The sequence below is a fragment of the Myotis brandtii genome, unplaced genomic scaffold, assembly GCF_000412655.1.
Source record: "Myotis brandtii unplaced genomic scaffold, ASM41265v1 scaffold32, whole genome shotgun sequence".
In the NCBI taxonomy this organism is placed as follows: domain Eukaryota; kingdom Metazoa; phylum Chordata; class Mammalia; order Chiroptera; family Vespertilionidae; genus Myotis; species Myotis brandtii.
Genome location: NW_005362269.1, coordinates 4,252,651 through 4,268,477, shown reverse-complemented (window position 1 = coordinate 4,268,477; position 15,827 = coordinate 4,252,651). Strand labels below are relative to the sequence as shown.

Below are 15,827 nucleotides of genomic sequence, written 5' to 3'. Positions count from 1 at the left end.
ACCAGCATTGCTGTAATACACTCCTTAACTCTTCCCCTGCCTTCACCCTTGGCCGCCTACAGTCAGCCTACACTTAACACAGCAACCAAAGTGATTCTTTGAAAATGAAAATCAAATCATATTGCTCTCTGCTCAGAGGCTCCCATCTTACTCACGTTGGTAAAAAGATAAACCCCACCATGACCACCCCAGACATGTCCCCAGCCCTGCTTCTCATTGCTCTCCTCCGGGCTTACTGGGCTCTGTAAGCCAAGCATGATGGCCGCAGGGCATCCTCTTCAATTTTCTGGAAGAGTGTACAGAATGCATGTTATTTCTCAAATTTTTGGTAGAACCCACCAGTGAGCCCATCTTTGTGGGAAGGTTCTTAACTACAATATCAATTTGTTTGCTGGACACAGGGCTATTCAAGTTAATCATTTCTTCTTGAGTAAGCTTTGCTAGTTTGTGTCTCTCAAAGAATTTGCCATTTCATCTAAGTTGTTGAACTTACAGGCATAAAGTTGTTAAGAATATTCCTTTATTATTTTCTTAATAGCTACAGAATCTGTAGTTATGTCACCTCTCTGATTCTCAATATCAATACTTTGTGCCGATTAGTCTGGTTAGAAGTTAATCAATTTAATTGACCATCTCAAAGAACCAGCTTTTGGTTTTATTGATTTTTCTCTATTGGTTTTCTATTCTCTAGTTAATTGATCTCTGTTTTGATCTTTAAAGTGTCTATTCTATTATTTTGGATTACTTTCTTCTTCTTTTTCTAGTTTTGTAAAGTAGAAACTGGTGTCATCAATTTGGAGACCACTCTTATCTAATATAGGCCTTGAATCCTACAAATTTCCCCATAAGTATTGCTTTAGTGACATCCACAAATTCTAATATTATTTTCTTTTCACTATGATTTGGTTCAAAATACTTTCTAATTTTCCATTTGATTTCTTCTCTGACCCATCTGTTATTCATAAATTAGTTACATAGTTTCCAAACATTTAGAAATTTTAAGAGACTGTCTGTTACTGGTTTCTAAATTTTATTCCACTGTGGTCAGAGAACATATTTGGTATCACTGGAAACCTTTTAAATTTATAGAAACTTGTTTTCTTGGTTCCAGAATATGGCCTATCTTGGTAAATGTTCCCTGTGCACTTGAAAAGAATGTGTGTTCTGATGTTAATGGGTGGAGTGTTCTATAAACATCAGTTGGGTCACACCAGTTGATGGTGCTACTGTTTAAGTCTACTATATCCTTGCTGATTTTCAGTCTACTTGTTCTATGAATTACTGAGAGAGAGAGGAGTGCTGAAATGTCATATGTGGCTATGTCTATAACTCCTTGAAGTTCTATGAGCTTTTGCTTCATGTATGAATAATCCCTTTATTATTATGAAATTACCTTCTTTATCCCTGGTGATAGTCTTCGTTCTGAAATCTACTTTGACTGATATTAACATATAGCCAGTCACTCTAGCTTTCGTTTGACTAGTGTTAGCTTGGTAGACAGACCTCTTTTATCCTTTTACTTATAACTTATTTGTATATTTATACTAAAAGTGTGTCTGTCACAGGCAGCATGTACCTGAATCTTGTTTTCTTATCTACTCTGACAATCTTTGCCTTTTAACAGAAATGATTAGAACATTTACATTTAACATGATTATTAATGTGGTTGGGTTAAATTCCATCATTTTGGTACTTGCTTTTGATTTAATCTTTTGGATCTGTGTTCCCCTTTTCCTCTTTTCTGCCTTCTTTTGGATTAACTGACTATTTTTCATGACTCCACTTTATCTCCTTCATTGGCTTATTAGCTGTAACTCTTTGTTTTGCTATTTTAGTGCTTTTAACTTATAAAGTCCACCTTCACCACTTCACAAGTAGTACTAGAACCTTAAAATAGTATATTGTCATTTCTCGCCTCTAATCTTTATATTGGGATACATTTTACTTTTACTACGTTTAAACTCAACAATATGCTATTATTTTTGGTTACAGAGTAAGATATCTTTTTAAAATATTTAAACAATTAGAAAAATAGTATATATTTACCCACATGGTTACTATTTCCAGTGATCTTCATTCTTTGTGTATAAAGATTTCTATTTCCACCTGGTACCTTTTTTCCCCCCCTGAAAGGACTTCCTTTAACATTTCTTATAGTACATGACAGTTGTGATGAATTCTTTCAGCATTTTTTGTGGCTGACAAGTATTTATTTTGCTTTTATTTTTGAAAGATATTTTCATGGGGTACAGAATTGTAAGTTAGCAGAGCTTTTACTTTACTCTTAGTACTTGAAAGATGTTGCTACACAGTGTTCTTGCTTGCATTGTTTCCAGTGAAAATTCTATCATCCTTATTTTTGGTCCTCTGTCAGTAATATGCTTTATTTCTCTACTTTAAAATCTTTCCTCTTCACCAGTGATTTTCATTAATCTGATTATGATGTGCCTTGGTGTTGTTTTATTTTTGTTTCTTGAGATTGAGTTTCACTGAGCTTCTTGGATCTGTGGTTTTATAGTTGTCATTCAATTTGAAAAACTTTTGGCCATTATTTCCCTTGTCTCCTTATGGACTCCAATTATATGAATATTCAACTTCTTACAGTTTATTAATACTCTTCATTTTTTAAAATTATTTTTTTCTCCCTGTGTTTCAAGTAGTTTCTTTACTTATAACTTCAGGTTCACTAATCTTTTTCTCCTGCAATATCTGTTCTACACTGTTTCCATTTACGGTGTTTTTCAACTTCAACACTGTTGCTTTCATTTCTAGAAGTTCATTTTGGGTCTTATCTTCCATGTCTCTAACTTTTTAAATACATAAAATGCAATTATAGTAACTATTTTAGTGTCCTCTACTAGTTCTAACATCTATGTCAACTCTGGGCTGGTTTTGAGTATATTCCTCATTATGAGCCATGTTTCTCTATTTATTTGCATGCCTGATAATCTTTGGTTAGATTTACCCTGGTTAATTCTGAATATTTTTGTTTTGAGGTTTGACCTGGGATGTAGTTAAGTTATTTAGAAACAGTTTGATCCTTCTGGGTCATAATTTATGCTTTTTTTCTTTTACAAATGACAAGGTTTCCTAGTCTGAGTGGTGGGAAGAGGCACTATTCTTGGCTCTGCATGAGAGCTAGGCACTGCTCCCTATAATCCTCTTGGATGATCCCTTTCTCAGCCTTCGGTAGCTTTTGTACAAGAAGGAGTTCATCAGTAATCTGCTGAGTACGCAGGGAACCTTTGTAGCTCAGTCTCCGTGCAGCTCTCTCCTCTTCAGTATGCTGTCCTGTGAGCTCTTTGCCTCGGTGGTCTCCCTGGACTCTCAGCAACATCAGATGAACTCAGGAAGTCCTCGGGGCTCTACCTGGGTCCCCCCTCCCTGCATCGTGGCTTGAAAACTCTCTCGAGGCAATAAGCTCAGACAATTTATTGCTGTCCTCATTTGTTTCCCGTCCCTTTAGGATTACTGTCCTTCATTTCTTGGTGTCCAGAGTCTTTTAAAAAAAATTTTCAGTTGTTTTAAGCAGGAGAGTAAATCTGGTCCCTGTTACTCCAGCTTGGCCCCTAAAGAGCATTTTTAATGTCTCTGTGTACATTCACATTGGGGCACTAATATTATTATTACTACTACAAATGTGGTTGGCTTTAATTTTCTGTTCTTTCAAATTGTCACTCCCCCTCACCCCCCCAACCAGAGTATATATTTAATACACGTTTGTCAAACTTAGGCTATAACTCCCTCCATTGTTGCTTTTGTAAACTGTTGGGGATGTAAAGGTGCTCAATAAATACTACTAGCCTATTATAGTAATATGAACTTGTAAGTTCTTTTCAGGAAATTCAGCACGCACCATAAATTAACCATGTTAATTTAACAAAAAGCGAAAAGCAAAAGGGAGCATGGAACCAGGAATCTGGTAGACCTGGGCCTTTTATTGCAACGGGTTCCATTCAGGTTCATTCATCTCTGGAAGCTACACCCATGGACTGGATTTGGAGAAAGCAGTCAGGACTATAGGCTGTTTTCATTCCCACTGTGGACAGTCTTCACATGGGAGAAACTGATCACTCAACAGAGAACTCTGCTTAGGAACCTTCAGGCCTGGGTCACTTCAGCAGCTGGGGCTCCACTGCCATCAGCTCTGTGCCCGAGGGGCCTCCATGTGCGGTTGTCACGCAGCCCACAGAGCCCCCTGGAGCAGGGAAAGTGGGCCAGCCCACCAGCCAGCCTCTGTTCTGCTCCCTGGGCAGGAGGTGCAGAGGGCAGGTCTGCTCAGAGCCAGCTGGCCGCCTCCCACATGCAAGCCCAGCAAGACAGGCCGAACTTTCTAGTTTCCATTCTCTGTGGCTGCACGTTCTCCCGGGCGGCTTCTGGGGAAAGCCAGTGCAGCTGGCACAAACAAACAGCCCCTCGACCCTGTTCTTGACATGCTGCTGCCAAAATTCAATTCGAAGGAATAAAAGGCAAACATAAACCCCAGCTCCTGCTGGGAAAGTTGTTTAAGTGAAAAGAAACCAGAGGGAATGAGCAGCCCAACTGCTCTCATTTATTCACACATTTCTGCTGTCACAGAGCAGGAAAGTCCGTCCCCTCCCCTCCCCCAGAAAAAAAGAAAAGCTCTTCAAGACATCTGTCAACTCATTTCTGAAAAGTCAGCTTCCACAACTGGGGATTCTGAAAAAGGGGGGTGTCAGGAGCACTGGGTTTAGCGACATCTTTTGCTGTAATGTGGATGCTGGCTGGGTGGGTGGCTGGTAACCGAGGAGCCTGTGGCATGTTGCAGCTCAGTTCCCATCCACCCAGAACAAGGGTCTTCGCCTTACTTCTGTCCTGGACCCTCTGCCAGGCTGGTAATACGTATGGACACTTCTGAGGGCAATGCTTATAATTCACAAAATAAACTATATAGGACTGCAAAGGAAACCAATTAGACTGAAATATAGTTATCAAAATAATAAAAAATGTAAACTACAGTAATACATGTGCTTCTTGAGGAACACAGGAAACCACAAGATCTAGTGCAGTTCTAGAAACTACCTTCCGTTCAAAGTAGTGATGGGTGCCCACCACCTTTCAGGGCTATCTGTCAAGTGATGAGAAAGTACATGATTTCTTGTGGTGACGACATCGCAGGTGCTGTGTTGCCTGCAGTCATAACGGAAGGGAACACCACATTTCAGTTAGAGGTCAATGAAAAAAGAAAGCCATGTTTTTCTCCTGTTTATAGACCCCCCCTGAATTCTCTCTTCAGTTCGTGGAGCTCTAGGTTAGGAAGCCGTCTTTCTTTCTCGGCTGTCAGGGAAGAGCACTGCGCTGGGGGACAAAGGGCTGGATCCTCATCCTGGCTCCACTTCTAACAGGAAAGACTCAGCCTTGTAATTCGTAAGCTGAAGAACGCTTACTGTCTTGCCCAGGCAGTTCTCTATCTGTAATGTTTCTCCCCCGTTCCGCAAAGCCCGGTGGGGGTGTCCCCTGAGGTTCCAAGCACTCTCTGCCTACCACAGTTACTGGTCTTCTCACCGTGGCGCAATGAGCTCCGTATGCCCCTGTCCCACCCCTTGCACAAAGCAGTAATAAGGGCTCATTTAGCACTTTGTTCTTGGTGTCAAGCACAGGGCCTGGCACACAGAAGACCATTAAGTATATACAGGATGGGGCAAAAGTAGGTTTACAGTGGTGAGTACGTGAAACACAGTTTATTGTTGTATTATTAATTACTGTGTTATTTTCCATACGAGCAACTGTAAACCTACGTTTGCCCCACTCTGTATTTATTGGATGAACAGATGAATGGCTGGATGAAAGCTGTGACCACACTCAGCTTCTCTCTCTCATTCTAAAAATATTTCTACTTTGTACCAGTTCTCAGCCCTGGTTACACATAAGAATTGCTTTTAAAGGTTTTAGAAAATACAGACGCAGGCTGTATCCCCAGAGATTGAGAGCCCAGTGGCTTAGAGTGGTGTCCTGGCCTTTGTATGTTTTCAAAAACACCCTAGGCACAGCCAGAGTTGAGAGCCCACAGTACCACGGAACAGCTGAGGTGAGGGAATAAACCTCCCAGATGAACTTCTTTCCCAGAGCTGGACAGATGATATTAGTGCAGAATTCTAAACTCTGCAAGGGGCTAAACTCATAAATTGAGTTTCTGACCCTCAGAGTCAGGTCACAGTTCTGAATCCAGACACATTAGCAATATCTGAGCTATATTCTCAGACTTGGATGAAAAAATTCTCAGGCTTGACATGGAAGACCATGAAACAAATTGCAAACCACACAGGGGAGCAGCCCGAGGTCCCCCGTTTCCTCCCCTCCCTACGAGAAATCCTTACGAAAAGGGCCCCATCCTGGGCAAGCGCGCACTTTGTAGGCGAGTTTCCTCACCTGCCAAGTGGAGATAATAGTACGGCCAACTCACTGTTGCAGGAACTGGCGGGTGTAATGGGGCTGAAAGCATTTTGTGAGTAGCCGAACCTGCTACCAAGATTAATTCTTGATTATTGCATTCTACCAATTGAGCTCTGACAGGTGGAGAGACCTTATAGCTCGGTGATTAAGGACACAGATTCCAGAGTCAGAATTTCTGCATACAAATTCTGGCACCAGCCCTTACCTGCTGTGTCATTTCAGGCAAATTATTTAACCTTTTTGTACCTCCATTCCCCATCTGTAAAATGGTGACAATAAAGGTACCTATCTTGTTGAGTTTTTGGAAAATTTGGCCAAGTTGATGCACTGAAAGTGCCCAGAACACAGCTCTAAACCTGAAGTGTGCCTCAGAATCATCTGGAAGGCTTGTTAAAGCACAGAGTGCCGGGCCCCACCCCAGAGCTTTGGATTCAGTCGATCTGGGCTGGGATTTGAGAATCTGCATGCGGACAAGTTCCTGGGTAATGCTGGAGTCACTGCTTTGGGAACCACTGGCTTAGAATGATGCCTGGCATACAGTAAGAACCTTATAAGTTAGCCGTTATTATCTTTTCCTGGGCTCTACTTTTTAGTCTCTGAACAGAACCCTTTATGCTCCAGTGATACTCAGAACTATCTTCGTGTAGAAGCCAGCGTGAAATCTCCTTGCAGTGGTCCCCACAGTGTGGACCCAACTCTGCTGCATGAACATCCTGTGGGCGCTTATTTGTAATGCCAGTTCTTAGGCCTCAACCCAAATCTAACGATTCAGGAATTACAGGAGTGAAGCTCAATATTCTGTGTTCTTACAGCCCTCCAGACGACTAATGCACACCAGTTTCAGGACAATAGCTCTACTAGAAAATCACACGACCGCCACAGTAACCCTACTGAAAATGCCCGGGAGGCAGATGGCTTCCAGTCTAGAGGATAGTTTTTTGGTGGACTGGAGCCCAATACCTGGCTCAGTCCTTATTCACCTGTGGCCTTATATGAATTATGACTTTAAGCCCAGCCCGGTGAGGCTCAGTGGTTTAGCGTCAACCTATGAACCAGGAGGTTACAGTTCTATTCCCGGTCAGTGAGGAAGGCAGGAGAGAGAGATAGAAACATCAATGATGAGAGTCATCGATCAGCTGCCTCCTGGGATCCCCACACCGGGGATCAAGCCTACAATCCAGGCATGTGTCCTGACCAGGAATCGAACTGTGATTTCCTGGTTCCTAGGTCGATGCTCAACCACTGAGCCATGCCGGCTGGGAGTCACAGTTACCTTTATAATCATTACATATGTCCCCTCTCAAATGATTTGAGGTAGCTTATAACAAGACATAAATATACACAGGAGAGCTAAAATAAAGATTAAAAATAAGAAACACCACACACAGAAAGTGGAGAGTAAAGGCTGAAACTGTCATTGCAATTGTCTTCTAATTGAGGTCTGAACTTCCCCATGGGCCAGAGTCCAAAGGAAATGCAGAGGTTCCCTGTTCCCACCGTCTGAACACAGAAAGGTGACCAGTTCTTTTAGGGAGACATCATCATCCCTCTGCCACAGTTGCTCTACATTCTAGAAGCATCGACCACACGAACCTTCCCACAAAGCCCCGTGTAACAGGAGGGACTCTCCTCCAGCAGCGCTTCGTGTACCTGCTTCTTTAATTCTCAACAAGAGCCGAGGGCAAACTCCTTCCATCCCAGCGGATAAGAGACGTTACACTTACTTCGGGTGCCGAATATCAGGGAGAGAGCGATTCAGGGAGATCTTATCGCTGATGTAGATGTTAAATCCATTTTCTCGGTACGCCTGATCCACTCTCTCAGCATCCGTCATGGGGTACGGTCTTCCTTGTTCTCCATTTCCTGGGAGCAAAGAGCAAAGTCAATGTTGCTAATTGAATGGCGTGGGGAAGAAGGATGAAGAATATGATTTAACCACAAAGATGAAATCGGGTGCTGGATACAGAGTGTCCGAGCAGATTTTGCAGGGGGAAGTGTACAGAGGGGAGGGGAGTGAGCATTCAGTCACGGCCGAGTCACACACTTTATAGAGCTTGTCCTCATGTAATCTCCACAGGAAGCATGTGGGTGAACATGAGCCCTCAGCCTATGGATGGATAAACGAGGACTCAGAAAGGCTATAAGCCAGTTCTGTGGGTTCCAAAGCCTATGCTCCCTCCACTCTGCCAGGAGCCCCAAATATCCCTGATCGGGAGGGTCTAATCGCCCAGAGGAAGACCAGGTCCACATATGAGCTGATCAATCCTGGGTCAGTCACACCACCTCTCTGACCGCAGCTGACTGGCTCTGGTACCCACAGCCTGGTAAGAGTCCAATAGATGCTGTGTAGGTGAGAGCTTTTTGTAAACTATAAAACACTATATAAATGTGAGGAAATGTTATGGTTATTCTCCAGGCAGGGCAAACTTTATATGTAAGTCAAAATTGCCACAAATGATACAAGATGCTTTTGAGTTTTTTAAAGCCAGCAAGCAAATTAAGGTCTGCCCAGGCTCGGGCAGGACTGCTTGGAAAGTGTTGATGTGAGCTGCAGACTTGGTTGGATAAAGTGAGATTCTTTCTTTTCTCTGCACAATCCAGCTAGGAAAAGTCGCTCCTGATGCTCCAGGAAATTGTCCTCAGGGTTCCCAGGATGCGGATGGGAAGTGGGAATGTCCACACCGAGCCTGCAGGAACAGCCCAAGAATCCGACATTGCCGAGGGCCCTGAAGGAATGGCAGTAAGATCGGCTGGTCAGACAGGACCTCATCTTCTGGCGCTTATGCTCTGAGCATCGTCCCATGCAGTTTGTAAAGTGAATGTGGACAACATGAGCTTGATGGGGAGGTGCAAGCTAAGAGGTGGAGCCCAAGGACTGTGGCTACTCCAATCCTGCCAGACGAGGGAGAGGACTCCCCTGTCTGTATGATGCTCCAGGTAAAACACAGTGGGCCAGTGCCCGGGACGGGTTCCACAAGGGACTCAGATGCAGCAGAAGCAGCGCTCTCGGGGCGGGAGCCTCAGGAAGGCAGGATGTGGAGCAACTCATATTTAGGCACTGGAGCGGGCAGGGTGGAAGCTGAAGTCCAGCCCTGCTACTCCAGCTCTGTCACCCTGGACATGCCTTTCGCCTGTCTATGTCTTGGTTGTCGCCTTTGTATTAATTGGGATAAGAAGGTTCAGTGTGATGATTAAGGAGGTAATGCAGGGCAAGATGCTTGGTACCATTAGCACTGGTCATTATTATTCTGAATGGTTTCTCCAGGGCTTACTCCTTTCTTGCTAGTTAGGCCGGTGTGCTAATAACTCTGGTACAATTGTCTGGAAAATCGGCTCCTTTCAGATATCTCCTTTTTTAATTTAAGCAGCCCTCCCCTACCCTAACTCTTCATTCTAAATTACTGGCACACGGAAAAATGCATGTCGCGTCTTTAGATTTCCCTGAATTTCAGTTATCATTTCAGCTTTATTCAAAGCCTGTTGTAATCTGGTTTTGTCATAATGTACTTTTAAAAAAATCAATAGTGGGTGCCTTTAACTGAGATAAAAATGAATAAAATACCAATCACTTATATTTCTACAGTGTTTTCCAGTGTAAAGCTACTTCGTACCAATACCCTGAGCTTGTCGAGGCAGGAAGCATGAGCTCCAGTCACAGATGGGGAAGCTGAGCTCAAGGATTATGGACTTTTCCTGATGGTCACATGGCTGAAAGGGGTGTCAGAGCTGCCCTCCTGACTCCTAGTCCAGGCTCTCTACAAACAACCCTCCACATAACTTCCCTCCCCAACTCCCCAGCTGGTACAGAAACTGCTCCGAAGACGAATTAGCCAAAGAAGATGTTAGGTGAAGCCCAATAAATTCATTCAGCCTCGTGGCTGTAGGGCTGGTAGGGGTCGTCTCTGCCCTCCAGACCTGGGTTCAAATTCCAAGCCTGCCTCTTTCTCACTGTGTGCCGGTGGGCAGATGACCCCACCTCTCTGAACTACAGGTCCCTTTTCATCCAATGGGCCATAAAGGTTGATGTGGGGATTCACCGAGAAAATGTGCTGTATGGAGCGTGAGCCGTGCTCACTGTAAATATTCATAAATGTTGGCTCTTATTATTACTGCTCCTCATTTTAGTGGTAAAACATCTCTTAAGGGGGAGACATTTTTTATCACTCAATAAAGGTGGCAAGGCAAATTCCTGAAAGCAGTGGATCTGGTGATGTGAGTGGAGAAAGGACGGGGCCAGCTCACAGGTGAAGAGAGGATTCCAGAATCAGGGGAAGGGAGGGTGGTGGGTGGCAGATGGAGAGGAATTGACAGGAGGTCCAGACACCCCATTAAACACGCATACACACATGCACACGCACACGCAAGCTCACATGCATACCCTCTCCACAGGCCTGCCCGTGGACGGTACCTCTCTCCGTACCTACACGCTGAGCATCCCTTCTGATGGCTTCTTTGTCGTGCCAGTCCTTCAGCTTTTGTCCATCTCCCAAGAAAAATATCTTCTTTTGCTGATTGTGTGATCCCTTAAAAAAAAGAAAAAGACAAAAACTGTGAAAAAGAAAAAGGGAAAATAAGTTTAATAACAGAGACCCAGAAATTACACTGCCCAAGGGAGCTTTTCGTATTGATTGAATGTCTGTCAATTGTTCATTTATTAACCCCCTTGGTATACCTCTGTTAGTGCCACCCAGGTACACAAAGGTCAGGACGATGAGAGGCACAGTGTCCACCCTCTTAGAAGTCAGAAACCAGCAGGAGAAAAACCCAGATGGACAAACATTCCTTTCACTTGAGAAAAAGCAGTACGTGTGGCGCTGCCAAGAGAAATATAACAACAACACGAGCCACAAATGTGAGCCACATTTGCAACTTTACATTTTCTAGTATTCACATTGGGAAGAAAAAGAAACAGGGGAAGTTAGTTTTGATACTATATCTTATTTACCCCAATATACTCTATGTAAAATATTTCACCACGCAATGTAAAAAATTCATTGAGATACTTTACTTTTGTTTTTGTTTTGTACTAAGTCTTCACAATCCAGTGTGTATTTTACACTCGTGTTCATCTCGATTCAGGCCCCTTGCAAGTGCTCCACAGCCACAGGTGGCTGGTGGCTACCTCACGGATGGGGCAGGGCAGGTGGCCCTCAGATGACAGGCCGGCAGAAAGTGCTACAGGAGTTCACCTCCACCTGGGAGAACTGGAGAAGGTTTCGTGACACGAAGGTGTTTGGGCTGAGCTTCAGAGAGGCAGAAACGAGGGGCAGGCAGGGCAAACGGCCGGGGCACAGACTCCCAGGGGTGGTAGAGTTGCAGAACTAGGCCTGGCCGTGTTCATTTCTAAAGTCACAAGGAGGGTGAACATTGGGCGACTGTGTGGAATGTGTGAACAAACAGTTGAATGCTGAAAGGAAACAGGACGATGCAACAGCCCCCAGAGAGCAGCTCCCACGGGCCTGGCTCTGAAGCTGTTTATTATGCGTCTGGGGAGATGAGCCCATCCTCTGGGCCAGTGGTCGGCAAACTGCGGCTCGCGAGCCACATGCGGCTCTTTGGCCCTTGAGTGTGGCTCTTCCACAAAATACCACGTGTGGGCACACATGTACGGTGCGATGGAAACTTCGTGGCCCATGCGCAGAAGTCGGTATTTTGTGGAAGAGCCATACTCAAGGAGCCAAAGAGCCGCGTGTGGCTCGCGAGCCGCAGTTTGCTGACCACTGCTCTGGGCCCATTAGAATCAGTTCCCCTAATTAAACGAGGCTGCATGCCAGTGCCTGGGGTCACCTGAAGGGGCCAGATGCTTTCCCACGCCCATGGAGAAGTCTAAAGACTCAGACCTTCCCAAGGTAACACTGCTTAGGTATCTTCCGTGTTCCCTTGGATGAGATTGGCTTTCCACATCACCTTGCCCGTTAAAATTCCCGCACGACAATCCTTGCCACTGTGACACGCAGAATCCAATAGTCCTATTTCCTATGTAATTAACTACAAAGGCCCTGAATGTGTGGTGTGCCGGAACGTCAGCCGTAGAAAGAAGCCACCGGGATAAAACAGTCCACATGCCTGTTTATTAAGTCCCCTGGCTGATTCTTGAGTTAGCAGATTGTCTACAACAGTGCAATATCCTTACAACAGCTTTAATGATAATAACAATCCGTTGTAGTCCCTCCTACAGGCCTCTCTGAGTTGCAAGAAGAAAATTCTGAAAGCTGGCGTGCCGGATGTCTTGGTCAGGGACGGAAAGAAAAGAAAACAGAGGCCACGGGCCCGCAAACAGTTCTCGGGGTTCACAGAAACCGCAGAGGCTGAGCTGAAAGTTCAGCCTTCGGTGGATTTCAACTGTGCGGAGCTACATCTGAATGCCTCAGTGCTGCCTGGGGGAGAGGGGGCTGAGGGCAGGAGCTTGTCCCTCCGTCAGTCAGACCAATCAGACCAGCAATGCATCTCTGTTTTCCGTACTCAGGATCCGGGTGGGATTTCATTTTAAAATGGTCCTCTGCTAAAAACAAAATTGACAACCAAATCTCCAGACAAGTGAACAAATACATATACTTGGAAACTGAGCTAGGGCCACCTCCATGTTTCGCAGACAGGGAAACTGAGCCTTGGGGTGGGTCAGGGACCTGCCCAAATAAATATGTCACAATGTCACAACTGATCGATCGTGAGCTATTTAGCAGTTTTTCTCCAGCCCTCCTTCCCAAGGCCTTTTCCACTTTCTGCTACCCAAAGACTGGAACTTCGGTTGTTACTTTAGGTCACTGGGGGAACCCAAGAGGCTCTGCAAAAGCCTTAACGGAAGGTACCAATTTGAAGTGATTCTCAAAGTGTGGTCTCTGGCACAGCAGCACCCGCACCACCTGGAGCTAATAGCAGAAGTTATGGAATGAATGAGGGGCTGGTTTAGGATAGAGAAGAAATTCCAAGGGTTGGATCAGTGCTAGGATGAAACAGGGCCTTTTGGAAGATGTCAGAAGAGGCCAGGAATAGGCTGCTCAACTGTTCATCAGGGCGTGAAGGAGGAAATCAAGGGCTGGTTAGGCTAGTGCTGCTCACATTTTATGTGCAGCAGAATCCCGTGGGGATCTTGTTCAATGCAGGATCTGTTTCCGGAGGTGGGGGGGGGCGGCCTGCGATTCTGCATTTCTAACAAGCTCCCCAGTGATGCTGATGGTGCTGGCCCATGAAGCACACTTACGTGACCTTTAAAGGACATTTTAAGAGTCTAAGGTTCCATGAAGGGCACAGTTTCCTCTGTATCCTCTTGTGTGAAAGTCTTCCCACACGGCTGGGAATGGGACACAGGGTTGAATCTCACAGTTGTGACCTCACAGAAGCAAACTCCTTAAATCTTGTTCTCAGGATGAGCAGTGAATTGCTGAACTGACGGGGTAGAGAATAAGGTCCCCAAATTCTAGAAGTTTCACACCCACGGCTTCTACCATCTCCACTGTCTTTGCCTTAAAGATGTATGTCCCTCTGGGATGATCTGCAGAGAAGATCTGTGCTGCTTAGGTGGTATCATGAGTCCTCCCATCATCCCTAAAGTAAGAGACCTTAGAGCTTGCTGACACAGGGAGGTTCTGCATGTCTAAACATGTAGCAGTAGAGGGTCCTCTAATATCCTAGCTAAGCAGCTGCTCAGAGACAATTAGCCCTTCCTTCCTCATCTTGCAGATGGGGGAACTGAGGCCCAAAGAAGCCATACTACTTACCCAAGGCCACACCAGCAGGCAAGAGGAGAAGAGTCTGTGGACTCCCGGGCTAGTTTTCAGTGGAGAGAACCCTTGCAATATGACCTTGGACAAGCTACAGGAGTCACGGGCACCTCAATTTTCCTACCTGGAAAATGGAGATAGCACTACCTGCCCAAAGGATACTTTTAGATGAACTGAGAAAAATCACAAACCGTATCTCCTGAGCACTTTCAGAATTTACACACAGAATGTGGATAGCAACTCTTTTAGGGTTTTAAGAAACTAAATTGACATGTTCTCACCAAATCACCTTGATATAGGACTCAAATTTTACTATATGGGTTTAAAATAGTCCAATAATAGGTCTGAGCTGTTGGTAGGAGAAAACAGAGCATTCGGAGCCCAAAGGGCCCTATCCACAAACCTTAATAAAATTTGCTGTCAATTTCAGGTGGTTTAAGAGTCTCTGAGGTTCATCCGTGGAAAGCTCATAGATCATCCAAACTATCACCAAATGTTTACTGAGAACCACTCAGTACCAGGCACTATGCTAGGCACTGGGAGTACAGGCAAGACAACACAGATTTCACGTAGGCACGGAGTTTATAGCCAGATCAGTTTCTCTCAAAGGGTGGCTCTTGGGAGACCGCATTATAGATGTAAATTCCTGGGCCCCACACTGAACCTATTAAATCAAAGTATCTGGCGATGGGAAGCCAAGATGATGTGTTTTTAAACCTATTCCCCATATGAGTCTGATTCACAATAAAGGTGGAAAAACACTTGTCTAAATCCAGCTGCTTTATTTTACAGATACAAAATCTGAGACTAACAGAGTAGGACAGACTTGTCCTAAATCCCTTAGCTTGTCAGCCCCCAAACCAAACCAGATCTGGCTGTTCTCTCCCTGAGATAGACTGTGAGCTTCTTGCAGGCAAGTGCATGTCACTGTGCTCTCCTAGGCTGATACCTGGCTCACCTTAGTCTTGGGAGACCGCATTAGAGATGTAAATTCCTGGGCCCCACACTGAACCTATTAAATCAAAGTATCTGGTGATAGGAAGCCAGGATGATGTGTTTTTAAACCTATTCCCCATATGAGTCTGATTCACAATAAAAGTGGAAAAACACTTGTCTAAATCCAGCTGCTTTATTTTACAGATACAAAATCTCAGACTAAATCAGACTTGTCCTAAATCCCTTAGCTTGTCAGCCCCCCACACCAAACCAGATCTGGCTGTTCTCTCCCTGAGATAGACTGTGAGCTTCTTGCAGGCAAGTGCATGTCACTGTACTCTCCTAGGCTGATACCTGACTCACCTTAGGCCCTCAGTGGAATGAGTGAATGAATGAATGCTTGCTCATCGATGTGACAGGTAGTCTAATGACTCAGCACATTCTGGTTCCAGAGTCGGAAAAGCCTAGGTTTTACTTCCTGGGCAGATGGACCTCAGTTTCCTGGACCAAAAAATAGGGGAAACTAACAGAATGATCTGCGGGTTGTTGGGTGGATGAACTGAATTAATCTCCACAAAGCATCTAGCTTGGTGTCTGGCACAAAGTTAGGCCCTCCCAATAAAGGACTGCTACTATAAATACGTTCTTTTCAGAGAAAGGTTGTGACACGATGTTTGCGATGGCCATGTTTGGGGGACTAGGAAAGGGATGCAAATCTAGTAATAAAACTGTGAGCCCTGCAGAGGCAACCTATTT

At 44.7% G+C, this 15,827-nt stretch overlaps 1 protein-coding gene across 1 annotated transcript in view; it reads right to left on the bottom strand.

Annotated features, from left to right (window-relative positions):
• GALNT10 (polypeptide N-acetylgalactosaminyltransferase 10) overlaps window positions 1-15,827 on the bottom strand; it is a gene marked incomplete at its 5' end in the record, with an annotated part of 170,428 nt that overhangs the window by 80,506 nt on the left and 74,095 nt on the right. Inside the window, 2 exons of the mRNA XM_005870605.2 lie at window positions 8,139-8,277; window positions 10,835-10,937. Coding sequence (XP_005870667.1) covers window positions 8,139-8,277; window positions 10,835-10,937 — 242 coding nt within the window. The remainder of the gene's footprint in view (window positions 1-8,138; window positions 8,278-10,834; window positions 10,938-15,827) is intronic.